The 14,581-nt window shown below is 46.0% G+C and overlaps 1 protein-coding gene across 1 annotated transcript; it reads right to left on the bottom strand.

Moving 5' to 3' along the window:
• Positions 1-2,327: 2,327 nt before the first annotated feature.
• Positions 2,328-13,648, bottom strand: cacng7b (calcium channel, voltage-dependent, gamma subunit 7b). The gene is made up of 7 exons (XM_040164144.2): positions 13,541-13,648; positions 12,776-12,987; positions 9,320-9,515; positions 8,842-8,928; positions 8,262-8,402; positions 6,032-6,177; positions 2,328-5,483 (listed from the first exon to the last, which is right to left on the bottom strand). The coding sequence occupies exons 2-7, from the start codon at positions 12,776-12,778 to the stop codon at positions 5,034-5,036; spliced, it is 1,023 nt and encodes a 340-aa protein (XP_040020078.1). The 5' UTR covers positions 12,779-12,987; positions 13,541-13,648; the 3' UTR covers positions 2,328-5,033.
• Positions 13,649-14,581: the final 933 nt, after the last annotated feature.

Here is a 14,581-nt window from a genome sequence, read left to right as displayed (position 1 = left end):
GGTGATTAGAGTTAGTGGAAATAAGACTGGGATCTGAGTTCCGGCTTCAGCGCAGTGGTGGAAAAGGGTTGAACGTGCATTTAAAAAAAAAGACAAACAAAGGCTGATACAAAACACGTCACTGAACACGGATTTGTCTACAGTGGATGTGGCCGCTGCTTGTGTGTACTCGGGGAGAATGCGTCTCCCCCCCCTCACCCCCTCACCCCCTCCCGGGTTGGACGAGCGCTCTCCTGCTTGTCTGCTTCCTCTATTTCTTCCACACTGAGCGCGCGGCGACGCCGGCAACTTGTCGCATCCCCCCAAAACTCCCCCAACGATGCGAATGATGACGGATAATAATGTCGGGATCGACGACGTGATGGGATCCACTAACTACACCATGTCGGGCTGCGAGATCACGGCGAATGTTTACCCCCCCCTCTCCCATATTGAGGGTATTGGTCTGGATGTGCTTATTGGAGCGTGGGACTCGCAGGGCGGTGCAATAAGTAGCCTGCAAGCGACGACCACTGTACGTGCTATTGATGTTAAATACAAACACACGCACGTGTGTGTGTGTGTGTGTGTGTGTGTGTGTGTGTGTGTGTGTGTGTGTGTGTTTAGCTGGGGAGCGACTCGATGGAGCGCCAGTGGGACACTTTGCTTCCTGTGGTGGTGACGATGCTGGTGGTGGTGATGATGATGAAGATGGTAATGATGATGATGGGGCCGCGCTGGTAGTTCTGGGAAATGCAGCACGAGCGCAGCCCTGCAGAGAGAGAGAGAGGGAGAGAGAAGGAGAGAGAGAGAGAGCTGTGTGATATAGTGGAGTCAAACAACTACAGGTCAATATTAATGTATCAATATGAACAGAAATGAAGCCAGAAGAAATGGGATCATTTACCATCATTGTCATAATTATTCAGTCTCTAGTGAGCAGGGATCCATCTGTTTGTAACATGGAATAAATCACACCACACATGCACACATCTATAAATACGGAGCGTTACAGTGGCTCAAGCTGCTGGTTGCAGGACATTAGGCAAAAAAATGAACAGACAATGACCTTCAATAGCTTTAAAGTGGCTTTGCTGCCCAGTTCACCTCTCTCTCTCTCCCCCCCTATCTCTCTCTCTCACACACGCACAGAGGGGAGAACCGGAGAGAGCTAATGCAGAGTGACAGGTCTTTCATGCAGTAATGGTGATGGTGAAAAGAGAGATCCACTCAACCCACACTGCCACACACATTAAGTCAAACACAAACGCAGATAAAGAAAAGATGCTTACACACGCCAACACACACCACCACCACACACACACACACACACACACACACACACACACACACACACACACACACACACACACATGAACAGACGCACACACACACACGATTACAGAAAGGTAGCCACATAGGAAACCACAAGTCACAATTTATTCTTGATTTGTTTAGACCAGCAGTCAGGCTTCATTCATCAGGAGAGACACAAACACACACACACGCACACACACACACACACAAACAGGAAACTCTCAGTCCTATGAGTCAGACAGCAGAGCGCTCACATGTTTTTGTTTTTACTGACCTGTGGATGTTTGATGATTGATGTTTGGCTTCTTAATGTAACACCTCTGATTCTTTCTCTTACACACTGTCACATGTACTATTTGCTGCTTGCTTTCAAATTCTGTGTCGCTCTGGATTATGATAATTTCTGTGTTACATTTCCAGGTTACAGGTATTTGATCGCCTATTGAATAGAAACAGCAAAATGGCTGTGTCCCCTACACAGCGCTTTCCCTCACTAGAACTTGACCAAAATAAGTAATTCATTTAGAAAAAAATGAGACTTCTACAAACCAGATTTTAATTGTACTTTTCACTTCCAGTTAACTTACTATAAATTACAATTCATTCTTATATTTTTTAATGCTATTTCTTTAGTCGCAGGCGGGTTATGACAAACAATTACAAACCTTCAACATAGCAACAAACACAGCCAGTCACGCACAAACGCTTACACACACGTACGGCACTGATCAATCGTTGCCTTCAGGCAGCGGTGGCTCGCTGTGACTGAGGGAGCCTGGTTAACAGCCAGTGGTTCACCGCAGTGCGCATTCACTCACATAGTTCCCCTTCATCACAGAGACCGGATCATATTATTATTAGTGCATGCTCATTACAATTCACATGCAAACAAAGGCTTATCTTTCAGTTCTGTCCTTATCACGTAAACCCGAAAAAGAAAATAACAAAACGTTGATGAAACCTCTAACAACCAAAAATATAAAGATATAAATTCAGAAGCAGATAACCAGAGGACAACCGGGGACACGTTGAAATGAACCCAAGTTTGAAGTTTTATTCATGTTCAGGGGCAGATGTCAACACTTCCAAAAGGGATCTTAATCACAACCGCTATCGAATTATGTAACTCAAGATTATAAAGCAACAGTTCCACTGAAGCATCGGCAAACAGCATTTGTTTTACTGCTTTTTTTTCTTTCTTTTTCACAAAGATGGTCATGTGCAATAAGTCCACACTTTATGCAGAGGCAAGCAAGCTACACCCTTTTATGTAATGTTATGTCATGTAGAGGCAAAGAAAAACAGCTGGGGTAGTAGAGAGGGAAAAACCAAGAGGTACAGGGAGGGATTATCAAATGGTTCTATGAACAATGGAAATAAGTGAATCATTGGGGTCTTCAATAGTCAAAAAGGTTCCAACGGTGGATTCAAACCAGAAGGTTTCTCGATCTTCTTCAACAGCTACTGCTCAGGTGCCCTTGAGCAAGGCACTTAACCCCCTGACTTTAAAGGCGGAACTATCAACAGAAGGCTGCAGTTACACTGGGCTTCACACAGGTACCGATTTGTGGCAATGTGTGAACAACGAACAGGGCCGTGAGCAAAGAACCACGCAGGCGCAACCAAAGCCTGCAAGAGGCTGGAAGCACGGAGATATCTCCACCATCTCACTTCATATTCTCCCCTGGAAGAGTGCGACACTTTCATCTCCCAATTCCTCTGTGTGTTTCCCTCTCTCCAGCGTCACAGTGATAGTGAAAACCAGCCATCACACAACGGCACGATGGTTTAATTCTGATTACAGAGATATATCGTATCCACGTGCCCCTGTGCATGAGGTGCCAAACAAACAAAATCCACTAATCTTCTGTTTTTGATACGCAGGTCCTTCTTCTTTTTAAGATACTGTACAGTGTTTGTCCTGAACATTGAGGTTCTAAAGCATCTGAAAATATATTACTACAAAATAAAACACAACATGCATGACTAAAATGTGTCATACTGCTATAATGTGATGTTACGGATTCATTAATTAATCAGCCCATCAAAACATTAGTCAGCATTAATAATTTGTCATTTTCAAAGCAAAATATGAAATTATGCATTTCTTTGTCATCTTTGGTCAAAAACATTTGGTTTTATAAATAAATAGCGTTGAGCCATGGAACATTACACTTTTTCACTATTTTATATATATATATACTTTTTTCAGATTTTTCACGGGTAAAATAATGAATTAGAATAATAAGGCAATGATGAAAATAATTAGATCCAATCAAGAGAGCTCAATGTCACGTTTTCATGTAAACACACACCTTCAGATACTCGAGAAACCTTTAGTACAATGCACCATCACAAATGGGAACCAAAATGTATGGGAAATAAAGAACAGCCTTTAGTCTGTCCACGAGGACTTGCGTTTCATAAACATTGATATTGTCCGTGGAGCCTTGATTGCAATGGTTATTAATGCTTTCATCTGTTAGTTTTCCCGATGTGTGAACAGCATTGAAGCTTTTATAAAATACTTCTAACCCGTCTTGTTCAATGTGCAGTTCAAAGTTCGGTTGAGTTGCACCGTGACGGCTTCAGTCCAGCTCATCTGTGCTGCACCGTCAGCAAACACACAACAGGGCGGGTCAGTGACGAGGGAAGAGAGCATGAAAAAGTAGTGATCACCATCTGATCCAGGGTCAGTGCTGAACAGTGGCCAGAAGGGGGCATCAGACCACCACATCCGTGTCGGGTGAGTCCTCCTCTTCCTCTTTCCCCTCCTCCTCTTCCTCCCCATCGCTGCAGCGGTGGTTGTAGTGCACTTTTTGCAGTCTGTCTTCATCCAAAGCAGATTGAGTCAGACATTTTCTAAATGTGACTTGTGCCAAAGCTTCATTCATAACCTACAACAGCTACATGGAAGTCCCTGTGTGCAGTTTTACGTACACGTAATACATTTAGAAATTTGTATCTTAATCAAACATGTAAAACAAATGTTAGATTTTCTCCTTATATTTCAGTCCACTTCTGTCAGTTTTTTTTTTACAAATATTAACAGCATTCACATACAGCGTTCTTATTTCAGAACTGCTCTATTGTTACCTAATACTCTTTAACTTTTAATAATATTAACAATAATAACAATAATACTTTGAGAAATTGTGAGTTCTGAAACTGCATTGATGAAGTAAGAAATTCAGAGAAGCAACCTTTTGGTATAAAGGTATGTAGCGTGTGTATTTCTATGGATGATGTATGTATAAAAGTGTGCATCCTCAGTCTTTGTGATCAGGGTTTTGCATTGTACATTTCCCAATGCATACAAATTTCCTGCAGCACTGCAGCATCTTCGTGCTGTGCCGCAGCCCCTCGCTCTCCCTCCCCTATATCTCCTCTGTCACTAAACCTAACCTCTAAAGTCTCGATCACTTTTTTTTTTTTTACCTCTTCCCATCATGCCAAACTGAATTACTTTTTTCCAATCTTCCCTTTATTTGATTTTTTTCCCGTCCATTGCCTTTTCTGGCATACCTCCACAATCCCGTTAAAACACCCCCTTTGTCCACGGTGCATTATTGTCCCAACGCTACATTTTATTCAGTGTGACCACGTCTCCTTTCGCCAAACCTCACATGATCTGTGCCCTAAAACTCAGAATTGACTCTCATTCACATCTAAATGTACGGCCTACGTGATTCTTAAGGAGTCAGTGTCTCTCCTTCCCTGCCTGGTGCTCTCTCTTCCTAACAGGGGGAGGCGCTCATGTGCATGTGAGTGTGATAGTGAGGAGGGGGCACGGGCGACGGAGGCATGGCCATGGGAAGGACCTGGCCTTGGGGGTGTGAGGCGTGCGACCTGGTCAGGGTGTGCGTGGAGGGGTAGCCGGCCGACTGCGGGGGCATTTGGTAGCTTCCTGCGGAGGAAGACCCAGAGGGCGGGCTGCCCTGCCCGTGGAGGCTGCTCTTGGGGGGCACCGGGGGAGCCTGGTTGAGCTGGATGGAGATGTCGCTGGAGGCTTCGGAGGTGCTGCGGCCCCGCTTGGGTGGAGGCCAGGACGATTCCGGGTGGAGGAACTGGCCGCTGTAGTCGCTACTCTCGGACAGGCGGGGGCGGTAGAGTGCAGGGTGGGGGCGGTACATCTCCTCCTCGGCGTAGCGCTTCATGAAGAGATAGACCGACATCACGCCGGCCCCCTGAGACATCGAGCGGGAGAGGAAGCAGGATGAGGGACGGGGGGGGGGACAAGATGCCACAGTGAGAGAGGGACTTAAATACGGAAATAAATTCAGGGTTCAGAGAAAAATAATACATTTTCAAAGAAGTACTACCCAGTGATGGCTGGGGAAATTAGATTAGAAGTGGCTGACAGGGCAGAAGTGTTAATAGGAAATATATGTAAGTAGAAAGGGATGTATTTGCTTTTGATTCTAAAAAGCTGAGTGTGCACTTTAGGTTATTTTAAGCGTATACTGTATATAACAGATTGAAATGGAAAGAAGGAGGGGAAAAGAGGAGAAATGAGTGTGTAGAACAGATGGTGCCAAAGGATAGGAGGGAGGAGGAGAGGAGGAGAGGAGGCGAGGAGGCTAGTGTCCACTGCATCGCATTTACAGCAGTGCTGCTGCTGCTGATGATGACAGGAGGAGAGTGTGTGTGTGTGTGTGTGCGTGCGCGTGTGTGTGCAGATGATTGACATTTCTTGCTACAAAAGAAAACACACACACACAGAGCCTAGACCGACCTCTTTGAGTAAGAAAGAGGAGGCAGCAAATGCGAAGGACCAGCCATAGTGGTAGTTGAAGAACTGCTCGGGCTCCCTGGGCCGGTTCATCACCTCATCGTTAATGCTGGAGATGTAGAGCACCAGGCCGACCACCAGACTGAGGCCTGCACACAGCACATCAACAATAACACAGCGTTAGAGAGTCAGATACAATAGTCTATGTATTATATATCATATAAACATGAAGTATGTATAATACAAAGAGTTGTTTCCTATGTCTCCTTATGTGTATTGGGAAGGACTTTGTGTCTTATGCAGCAACCCCGTTTGGTGCAAAACTATATGTTTGTCTTTGTTTAGAAGTGGTACCTTTTTAAAGTGTGGTTTAGGTTAGAAAGCACTTCTATTAAGGTTAGGAGAAGACTGTTTCAAGTCACTGTTGACTTTATCAATATTTAACCAGACGAAAATGGCTTTATTAAGTATAATAAAACATGTTCCTCGGGCAGAAAAGGTTTAGTGAAACATTTTCTCTTTGCGGTGATTAACAACATAATTAAGGCGGCATACTTTTCTCTGAAAAATACATTCTGTTTCTAATTAGTGTAATTTCTACTTAAGGGAATTGCCTACAAATTTAAAATACTTTATTTTATTCCCTCTACTAATCCTTGCGCATTTATCATTTGCTCCTTTTTGAAAATAGCAATAAAGTTGTGTAAAAAAATAAAGCAGGGGAGGGGGGGGGGGGGGGGGGGATTTACGCCGAAAGTCTAAGCTTTTTAAGACCATTTAGTTGCCACATTCAGCATCCACTCGAAACATCACCGTGTTACAGGAATAATTATGGTATGGAAACCAGAATAAGCTTTCAATGATCCTTTTCAGTCAGAAGCAACACATACAACATTAAAACCCTTTCCTCCAAGAACACTAAGAGAAATGCTAAATGCATGAGAGACAACATATGGCCAACATTGAAGAATCAATATTCATGGAAAGTTGCATGCTGTAAGCAGCAAAGCGAGTATTTTTAGCCTTCCCTGCAAGATTAAAATGTTCCAACCGGCTGTTAAGCAGTTATGTCCTTCACGGGAAACATCCTGCTTAAGGGGCTGTGCAGTCCATTTAAAATAAAAATTAAAAAAAACACAGAAAATGCAGAAACCATGCTGCTGCCAATCCTGCAGTCAGAGCACATCATCATCTAAATAAGTAATATCATAAAAGTTGAGGGTGCACACTAGGTAGATGAAGGAAAAAAAAGGTGTGCACGTGTGTGAGACAAAAAGAAGAGGAAGGAATAGGTCAACCAGCGGGGTAAGAGAGAAATAACAACCTCGGACCACGCTGTGGCGTCTTGCCATGACTTCTTTAACATCAATCTGAACATGACACGACTCTAACTACACAACATTTACCAAACACCGAGCCCCTGAATGCAGCACAAGGGGAAGAATACTGAGGCAGTGTGATCTGAATGAAGGAGTCAGTGGGAAATGAGAGGAAGGAGAGTCACTAGGAGGAGGGGGGGGGGGGGGAGAAGAAAACCAGAGGCTGGTTGTATGAGAGAAGAGGAAAGGCAGGGGGGGGGGGGGGGGTGGCAGAGGCTCAGTGCAGCAGAATATCTAACCGCTGAAAAGCAATTTGACACACTTGCCCCTTATTATCCCCCCATTATGAAAAAACACTGCGACACTTCCAGCACGGGCCCTAAACATTACATAACCCCGGTTACGTAAAAGCTATTATTCTGCTCCACCGTTTAACAGCGAGTCCCCGCTCCGGCAGAGTCTGGAGCCGTCTGATGCTCCTTCTCCAACGTGTCAAGTGAAACAGCCTCCAGAGAACGTGAGCTCCCAATTTGGCACCTGACAGTCTTTTGAAACGGAGGACAAGCAACGGGAGCACGAGAGCCACCTGCTGTTCAACGAGGCTAGTTACACTAATGCGGAAAATGAAGACGCGTTCATGGGACTGTGGTGAGTGCGGCATGTTCAGAATTTTGACAATCGGCGTGCACGTCATCCCAAATTCTTAATTCCTCTCGTGAAGCACGTTTAATTGCAAAGTCAGAAGAGCGAGACACTGATGCAGTCACCTTTTCCGATGACAGCCTCACACACCTGCATCACACACTAAAAATAGAGGCGTGATGGAGTGCGCCGCGTGCGACACGCCGGGCCGCTGTAATCAATCACGGAGTGGAGGTGTGGTGACGGCGGGACATGAGTAATGGGTTCCTCGCCTGAGAGGATGAAGAAGATGCCGGACACGAAGGCCAGGATGGTGCGCTGAGGCCGGATGTGGCCGATGTTACTGATGACGAAGGCTGTGAAGACGAAGAGCAGCGACACCATCGGGAAGGGCGTGGCTGTCCGCACCATCTCTGCGGGGAGGAGAGGTCACCGTGTTAGCAAAGCTGATCCTTTGAACTTCTGGGAGAGGGTGGGGGGGTAACGTCTGTGAGGTTAATAAAAGCTGAGCCAAGACAGATATCAAAGAAATATCAAAATGAAGTACAATAAGATTTTAAAAAACTCTTAATGTTAAAATTGAATTACTGATTACTGAAAACAAAGGCTGCGGTTATATTTAAAAATTCAAATTCAAAAGCTTACTATGAAATAAAAGAGAACAAGAAAAGCTGCACAGTTGAGGCGCTGTAACAAGTCCATTATAAAATTCAAGTTAATTTTCTATCAATCCAATATTGTGTAACTATGTTCAAATTCCAGTAGCCACAATCAATCGGTGTGGGGGGGTGGGGGGGGGGGGGGCTCTGCAGTTCCCATAATGTGTACTGGGCTTGCGTGTGTTTCACTCACTGAGGATATTTGCAGTGTTTTCTGTGGTGATCTCGATATCTGGTTCAGTGAAGTACTCCGATGCAACACATCTCCCGTTTTCTGCTCCTGAGAGGAAACACACACACACACACACGCACACAAATAAAGAGGGATTTTCTTTTCGAAGCCAGTGATGCATGAGAATCCCCCCCCCACGCCCCTCCCCAAAAAAAGAGAAAGGAACATCTGTGGGTCCCTGCAGTCCTGCTCACAGGTAACGATCATGTTTTGTGACAGCAACGATTCTGGAGGCCAGAAGCTCGTTTTCCCTTTTCCCTCACTCTGCGGCGTCGTCCGCTCCTGCGTGTTTGTCACTGAGATGATGTGGACATATGCACACACACACACACACACGTAGCAGCATTGTTTGGATGGTTGCGCGTGTCTCTCTGACTGTGCACACATGCGTCTCCATCCTTTCATTTGGTCATTTGAGCACTTTAGCGGGTCTTCTCACCGGCCACGAAGCAAACTCTCCAGAGGCCCGAGTGCAGCGCCATCTTCACCTCCATGCTTTGGTTCTGCTGCAGGATGATGCCCTCCACCATGATCAGCCAGTAGTCCGTGGACACGGCCACCCCCACCAGGAGCAGCCCGCAGGCTCCGAACACTGTCGACAGGATGGTCAGCGCACGGCTGCTGCACGAACTCATCTGGAAGGGACGAGGAAGGGGGGGTGTTAGAAGAGGAGAGACACTGATGTAGGTAATTTGCATGGTGGGAGGTGTGTGTGGGGGAGGGGGGTCATAAGAACGGGGAAACACACGGACAGAAATTTGACGTGCACACACGAAAAACGGCTACTGGCCATCTCCCTGTCTCGCTCTGTTACCGCTAAAGAAGAGTTAGTGACACGTCCAGTGGCGACCAATCCCGTTGAAGGTCAGAGAGGAGCCGATGCAACAGATGATGACTTCACGCTGAACCACTGAACTTAGGAGGGGACTTAAAAAAAAGAAAAAGGATCTTAAACACACACGCACACACACACACACACACACACACACACACACACAGGCAGGAGGGGAGGGAGGAGAAGTACTGTGTGACTCACACATGCTTTTTCTGTGACTTAGTTCTGGTTGACTGGCAAAGACTTCACTGCAAATCCATTGAGCGTGCTGTCTGTATGCATTTATGGGTTTCTTTGCATGTGTGTGTGTGGTGTGTGTCGGTGTGTGCGCTTGTGTGTTTGTGTGAGATAGTTCAGCCGAAATCCTGTGCCTAATTTGGAGCTGACCTCATGTCCTCATTTTTAAGGGGTTAGCTTCGCTCTTGCTTTGATTATTTTCAGACTAATTTACAAGTGGGTTTTTTTTTGGAACGTACAAATACGTTTGCATTTTAGTCATAGTTATCGATTTGTGTTACTCATACAACTTATGTTATTGCACTACCCATTACTACCTAAAATGATAGGCCATTACAGGTCACTTAATCCTGGTGTAAAAATACACCACAACTGCATCAGTGGCCCAACGTGTACCGAGAAAACTGACCGACATCATGTCACCACACTGTCTCACCATTGCTCTCAAAAAAGAATAGATATTTATTGTAACGGCAAATGTCTCTGCACTCCTCTTCTTACTGTAGCTGACGGGAGTGAAATCAGGCATGTTCTTCTGCTGATGTAACACAGCTGCTGCTCCAAGGTTTGAAAAGATTCCTCTGCGTATCACTCGCGTGCTGAGTCGTTATTCGCATACTTCTGCCCTGTTTGATTGTAATTCATAAACATGTTCAGATGGCTGCAGATGACCAGGTTCCTTTTTTGTAGTTTCTGGTATAATTCTCTGTCAATCCACATCCAGGAATTATTAGCGTTTCGTCTAACAGAAACTCGTCACTTGTGGAGGGAAGCGTATGGTAAAAGTACATCACGTTTAAGCAGACTGATTATTTCAACATTGACCAGATCACCAGACACTGAAGAGCACATTGAGGACAAAAGCTAGTGCCATGTTAATGACTTAAACATAAAAAACTTTTTATTCTCCTCATGGTTTTTCTTTTGACAAGCCTTTGGGCCTCTGAAAAGCAGACTTATAATATTCAGTCATTTTTCTAGGGAATAAACTCTTAGAGATTAAACTTGGCCTCATCTTATCTGGAACGCCACTGTGGTGAGACGGATACAAAATGATAAGTTGCTTCAGTTTCTATGCAGCACCGGGATATAAAGGCCGCAGAGCTGGTTGCAAAGGGTATACGCAGCGCAGGAATCCTCACAACAATGACATGTTTGGGCATGTTGAGGCTGAGAGACGCACAGATTGAGCGGATGACCAACCACTCAGAATCCAGTTGCTCAGGGATGTCAAAAAGAAAGACACACGACTTACAACTGGCACGATGAACCCAATGCGAGGGTGCAGCGGAGGCGTTGAAGGAATCCCTAACTCTCACGCAAAAGTTTCTTTCTTTGTATATCTATTTATCTCCGTTAATCATCCGGCAGGCACAGCCATGGTCACGGCTGCTGCTGCTGGCTGATTTGACACGAGTTTCAGCCACGTGACTGAGAGAGTTTCAGGTAGTCTCTCCGTAAAATAAAAAAAAACGAGATGACGTACGAATCAACTGGAAGCACACAGAAGAGGAGAGGGGGGGGGGGAGCAGGGAGGGGTGGCAATGAACAATCACACCTCCCAGCAGCGGGAGGATGTGGCAAAGTGGTCAGGAATGAGTGAGAATCCCGTTGCAACCAGGCAGAAATGCGTGGACGTCCCTTCCAGACTTGTTCAGCACCACGGACAGCAGCACCGTCTCTCTCTCACAGGCAGCAACCACCACACGGAAAACACTCAAATAAGAGGGAAAAGCCCATGTGTCGCCCCCCTTCTGTTGCAGTTTATGGAGAAATAACCATTATAGACTGCCACTGTCACTGTTGTGTTGACAATCCCAGTTTAGCGCCGTGAGACAGGCCCCATCAGCCGCCTCACCCAGGAGGTAATGAGCCAATTGAATTGGTTAGATAGGAGCCACGAGGGGGAGAAAAAGGGGATTAATTCTCTCCAATCTGTCACATCTACAGACTGACATCACCTCTGAGCCTCACAGGAAGGAAAGACACCGGGAGAAAGAGGGAGTGATGGGCGAGGAGGAAAGACATGGAGACGTGCCGATGAGAAGAAAGCAGGAGGACGAAACTATGTTGAAAGACAGAGAGAGAGAGGGAGGGAGGGGGAGAGACGGAGGGTCTCTGAGGCAGGAAGAGCAGGAATACATGTAGCAGATTTAGGTTAGGAAGGGAAAGACCTTGGCCCAAAAAATTGAAGGAGCACCCAACATGGACGCGCGCGAGGGGAACGCGCTTCTACCTGCGCTAAACTCACCGAGCTCCACTCAAAAGAATGAAGCCGGAGAGGACGGAGTCACTCAGTGGAGAACGACATGACTTCAGAAACGAGTAAACCGGACATCGTGACTCATGGGTGGGTTTGCTGAGGATGTTCTCGGAGCATTTCAGCTGCGCAGCCACACACACACACACACACACACACACACACACACACACACACACACACACACACACACACACACACACACACACACACACTGTCACACACACTGTCACACACACTCACACGCGGAGTTTGGAGATGATAAACACAGAGGAGGGAACATGTGAGCGAAATGGAGAGCTGCTGAACGACTCGGCTTCCGTGTGACATTTTAGCCTGACTGTGATATTTTAGGAAAAAAAAGATGTGTCTTTACGCACAACACGACAAGAGCACGCGCTGTGAATGCAGCGGGGTTTCTTCTTTCCTCCACACAATAATAAACACGCATCTTAAAAGACCGAGTCGGGTTGACAGAAAAAGGCGTCATCGTTGCAATTACAGCCAAGAAAACCAAATACTGTAATTAATTACCCCCAAAAAGGGGGGAGAAAAATACTCACCATGCCACGAGAGTCGTGCAGACGTCAGTAGCCAAGAAACCTGACGCCAGGGAGGCTTGGTGGGCTTCGCTCTCTCTCTCTCTCCCTCTCTCCCCCTCTCTGCTGTGTGGTTAGGGTTTAAGCCCCGTTACCCATCCTCCAAATCGCTCCCTCTCTCCTTCCCTCGGTGTGTCCCAGGCACTGCGGTGGATTGGTTCAGCAGGCTACTTTGGCTACAACAGAGACATAGCGCGAGCAGGAGGGAGGGAGAGAGAGAGAGAGAGAGAGAGAGAGAGGAGAGAGAGAGAGAGAGAGAGAGAGAGAGAGAGAGAGAGAGAGAGAGAGAGAGAGAGAGAGGGGGAGGAGGGGTCACGTTGAACTACTATTTCGTATCCTTTATATCCTTTTTGATATTTCTTTCAGTTTGTCTTCCAATGTAGGCGTAATATTGTGTTATTATTCAGTAAAACCAATAAAAAAAATTATTTGGTTTTATAACTATTTCTTATTTCATGTTTACCTTTGCAATTTTGTCTTATTAACAGTCGTCTGTTGGAAACACGATTGGACAAACGTCTTCCAAGGAACATATTACCATATTTTCTATATTATTTTTCATAATTATTACTTGGCTTTTTATTGAAAGCCTGCGTCGGCAGTACTGCTTGCTTTATACGGTCATGTGAGTAAAGCATCGTTCAATATGAATCGTACGCAAACTTGAGTGGAATTCACAGAAGATTAACTGCATTTTGTGTCAAATATAAATGGATAAGAGTAACTCACCTGCCCTTTGCAGCTCGGTTCATTCAAGATCACTTCACCTCACGTTATGACTTTAGAATTGCACAAGTAACCTCCCGTCTCCCTCTCTTCCTTCATCTTCCACTCCCCCTTGCCTCCCCCCTCCCTCCCCTGTCTCCTGTGGTCCATGTCCCTTGGTCTATTTATAGCTGGCTCGTGGAGGACTCCTATATTTTTAGTAACGATATCAATAGTCTAAAGCACACTCTGACCTCAGGGCACGAGCGACAGAGCGATGGAGAGGGAGGGAGGGGGGGGGAGGGAGGTGGAGAGCATGAGAGATTAATGTGAGATAGAAGGAGAGTAAAGGAGAGGAGGCAGCATTGAAGAGGGGGAGGAGGGGGTGGGGGGGTGATATCGTGTCAGAGGAACAGTGAATGATGGGCCGCACGCACACAACGGGGGGCCGCGGGGCGCCGGAAGCTCAGTTACATGGAGGGAGATGGTGTCGGGGTTGGAGTTGAGGCTGATGCGGAGTTCGAGCTCACGCAGTCGTTTACACTGAGGAGGATTTACCTTCACACAAAGGCGGCCTTCTTCACTTGATTAGTTTTTAGCATCACAGCAATACAGTGAACATCAAGCTGAGTTTTATAAAAAAACAATTGCAATTGTGAGAAAATCCAGATCATAGCATTGATGCAGAGGCCAGGAGAAGATAAGACGTGGAACTCCAGGTGATATATGCCAACGAGATAACAGCAGCAATAAGACATGATCATATTTAAAGAGGACGACATAGAACAATGCATTGAAGCATTTTCAGAGAAGAAGAGATAGTGCAGATAGAGAAGGAGATGAGACGAGATTTTAATGTGAAGGTCAACTTGTTATAACTCACATCTCTATGGGGAGATTAGTCCCATCGTGATGCTGGAGGAGTGTGAGGAGGAGGAGGAGGAGGAGGTGGTGACTGTGTGAGGCTGCTTCAGAAGACGAGGAGGGAGAGACGCCAGAGAGGTGGTTTTGCTGGTTCGACAACTACGGCATCACAGTAAATAGAGGGGGGTCAGCATCTTCTCT

This window comes from Gasterosteus aculeatus, chromosome 20 (assembly GCF_964276395.1).
Source record: "Gasterosteus aculeatus chromosome 20, fGasAcu3.hap1.1, whole genome shotgun sequence".
NCBI classification, from domain to species: Eukaryota; Metazoa; Chordata; class Actinopteri; order Perciformes; family Gasterosteidae; genus Gasterosteus; species Gasterosteus aculeatus.
The sequence above is the reverse complement of the archived record's forward strand: the minus strand, read 5'-3'. Positions and strand labels throughout refer to the sequence as shown.

What these genes read in the sequence shown, in the direction of transcription:
- cacng7b (XM_040164144.2), bottom strand. An exon ending in GAGAGTTTGCTTCGTGGCCG is followed by an intron (nt 8,929 to 9,319) that starts GTGAGAAGACCC and finishes GTTTCCTCTCAG; the next exon opens with GAGCAGAAAACGGGAGATGT. An exon ending in CATCTTCTTCATCCTCTCAG is followed by an intron (nt 6,178 to 8,261) that starts GCGAGGAACCCA and finishes TGCTGTGTGCAG; the next exon opens with GCCTCAGTCTGGTGGTCGGC.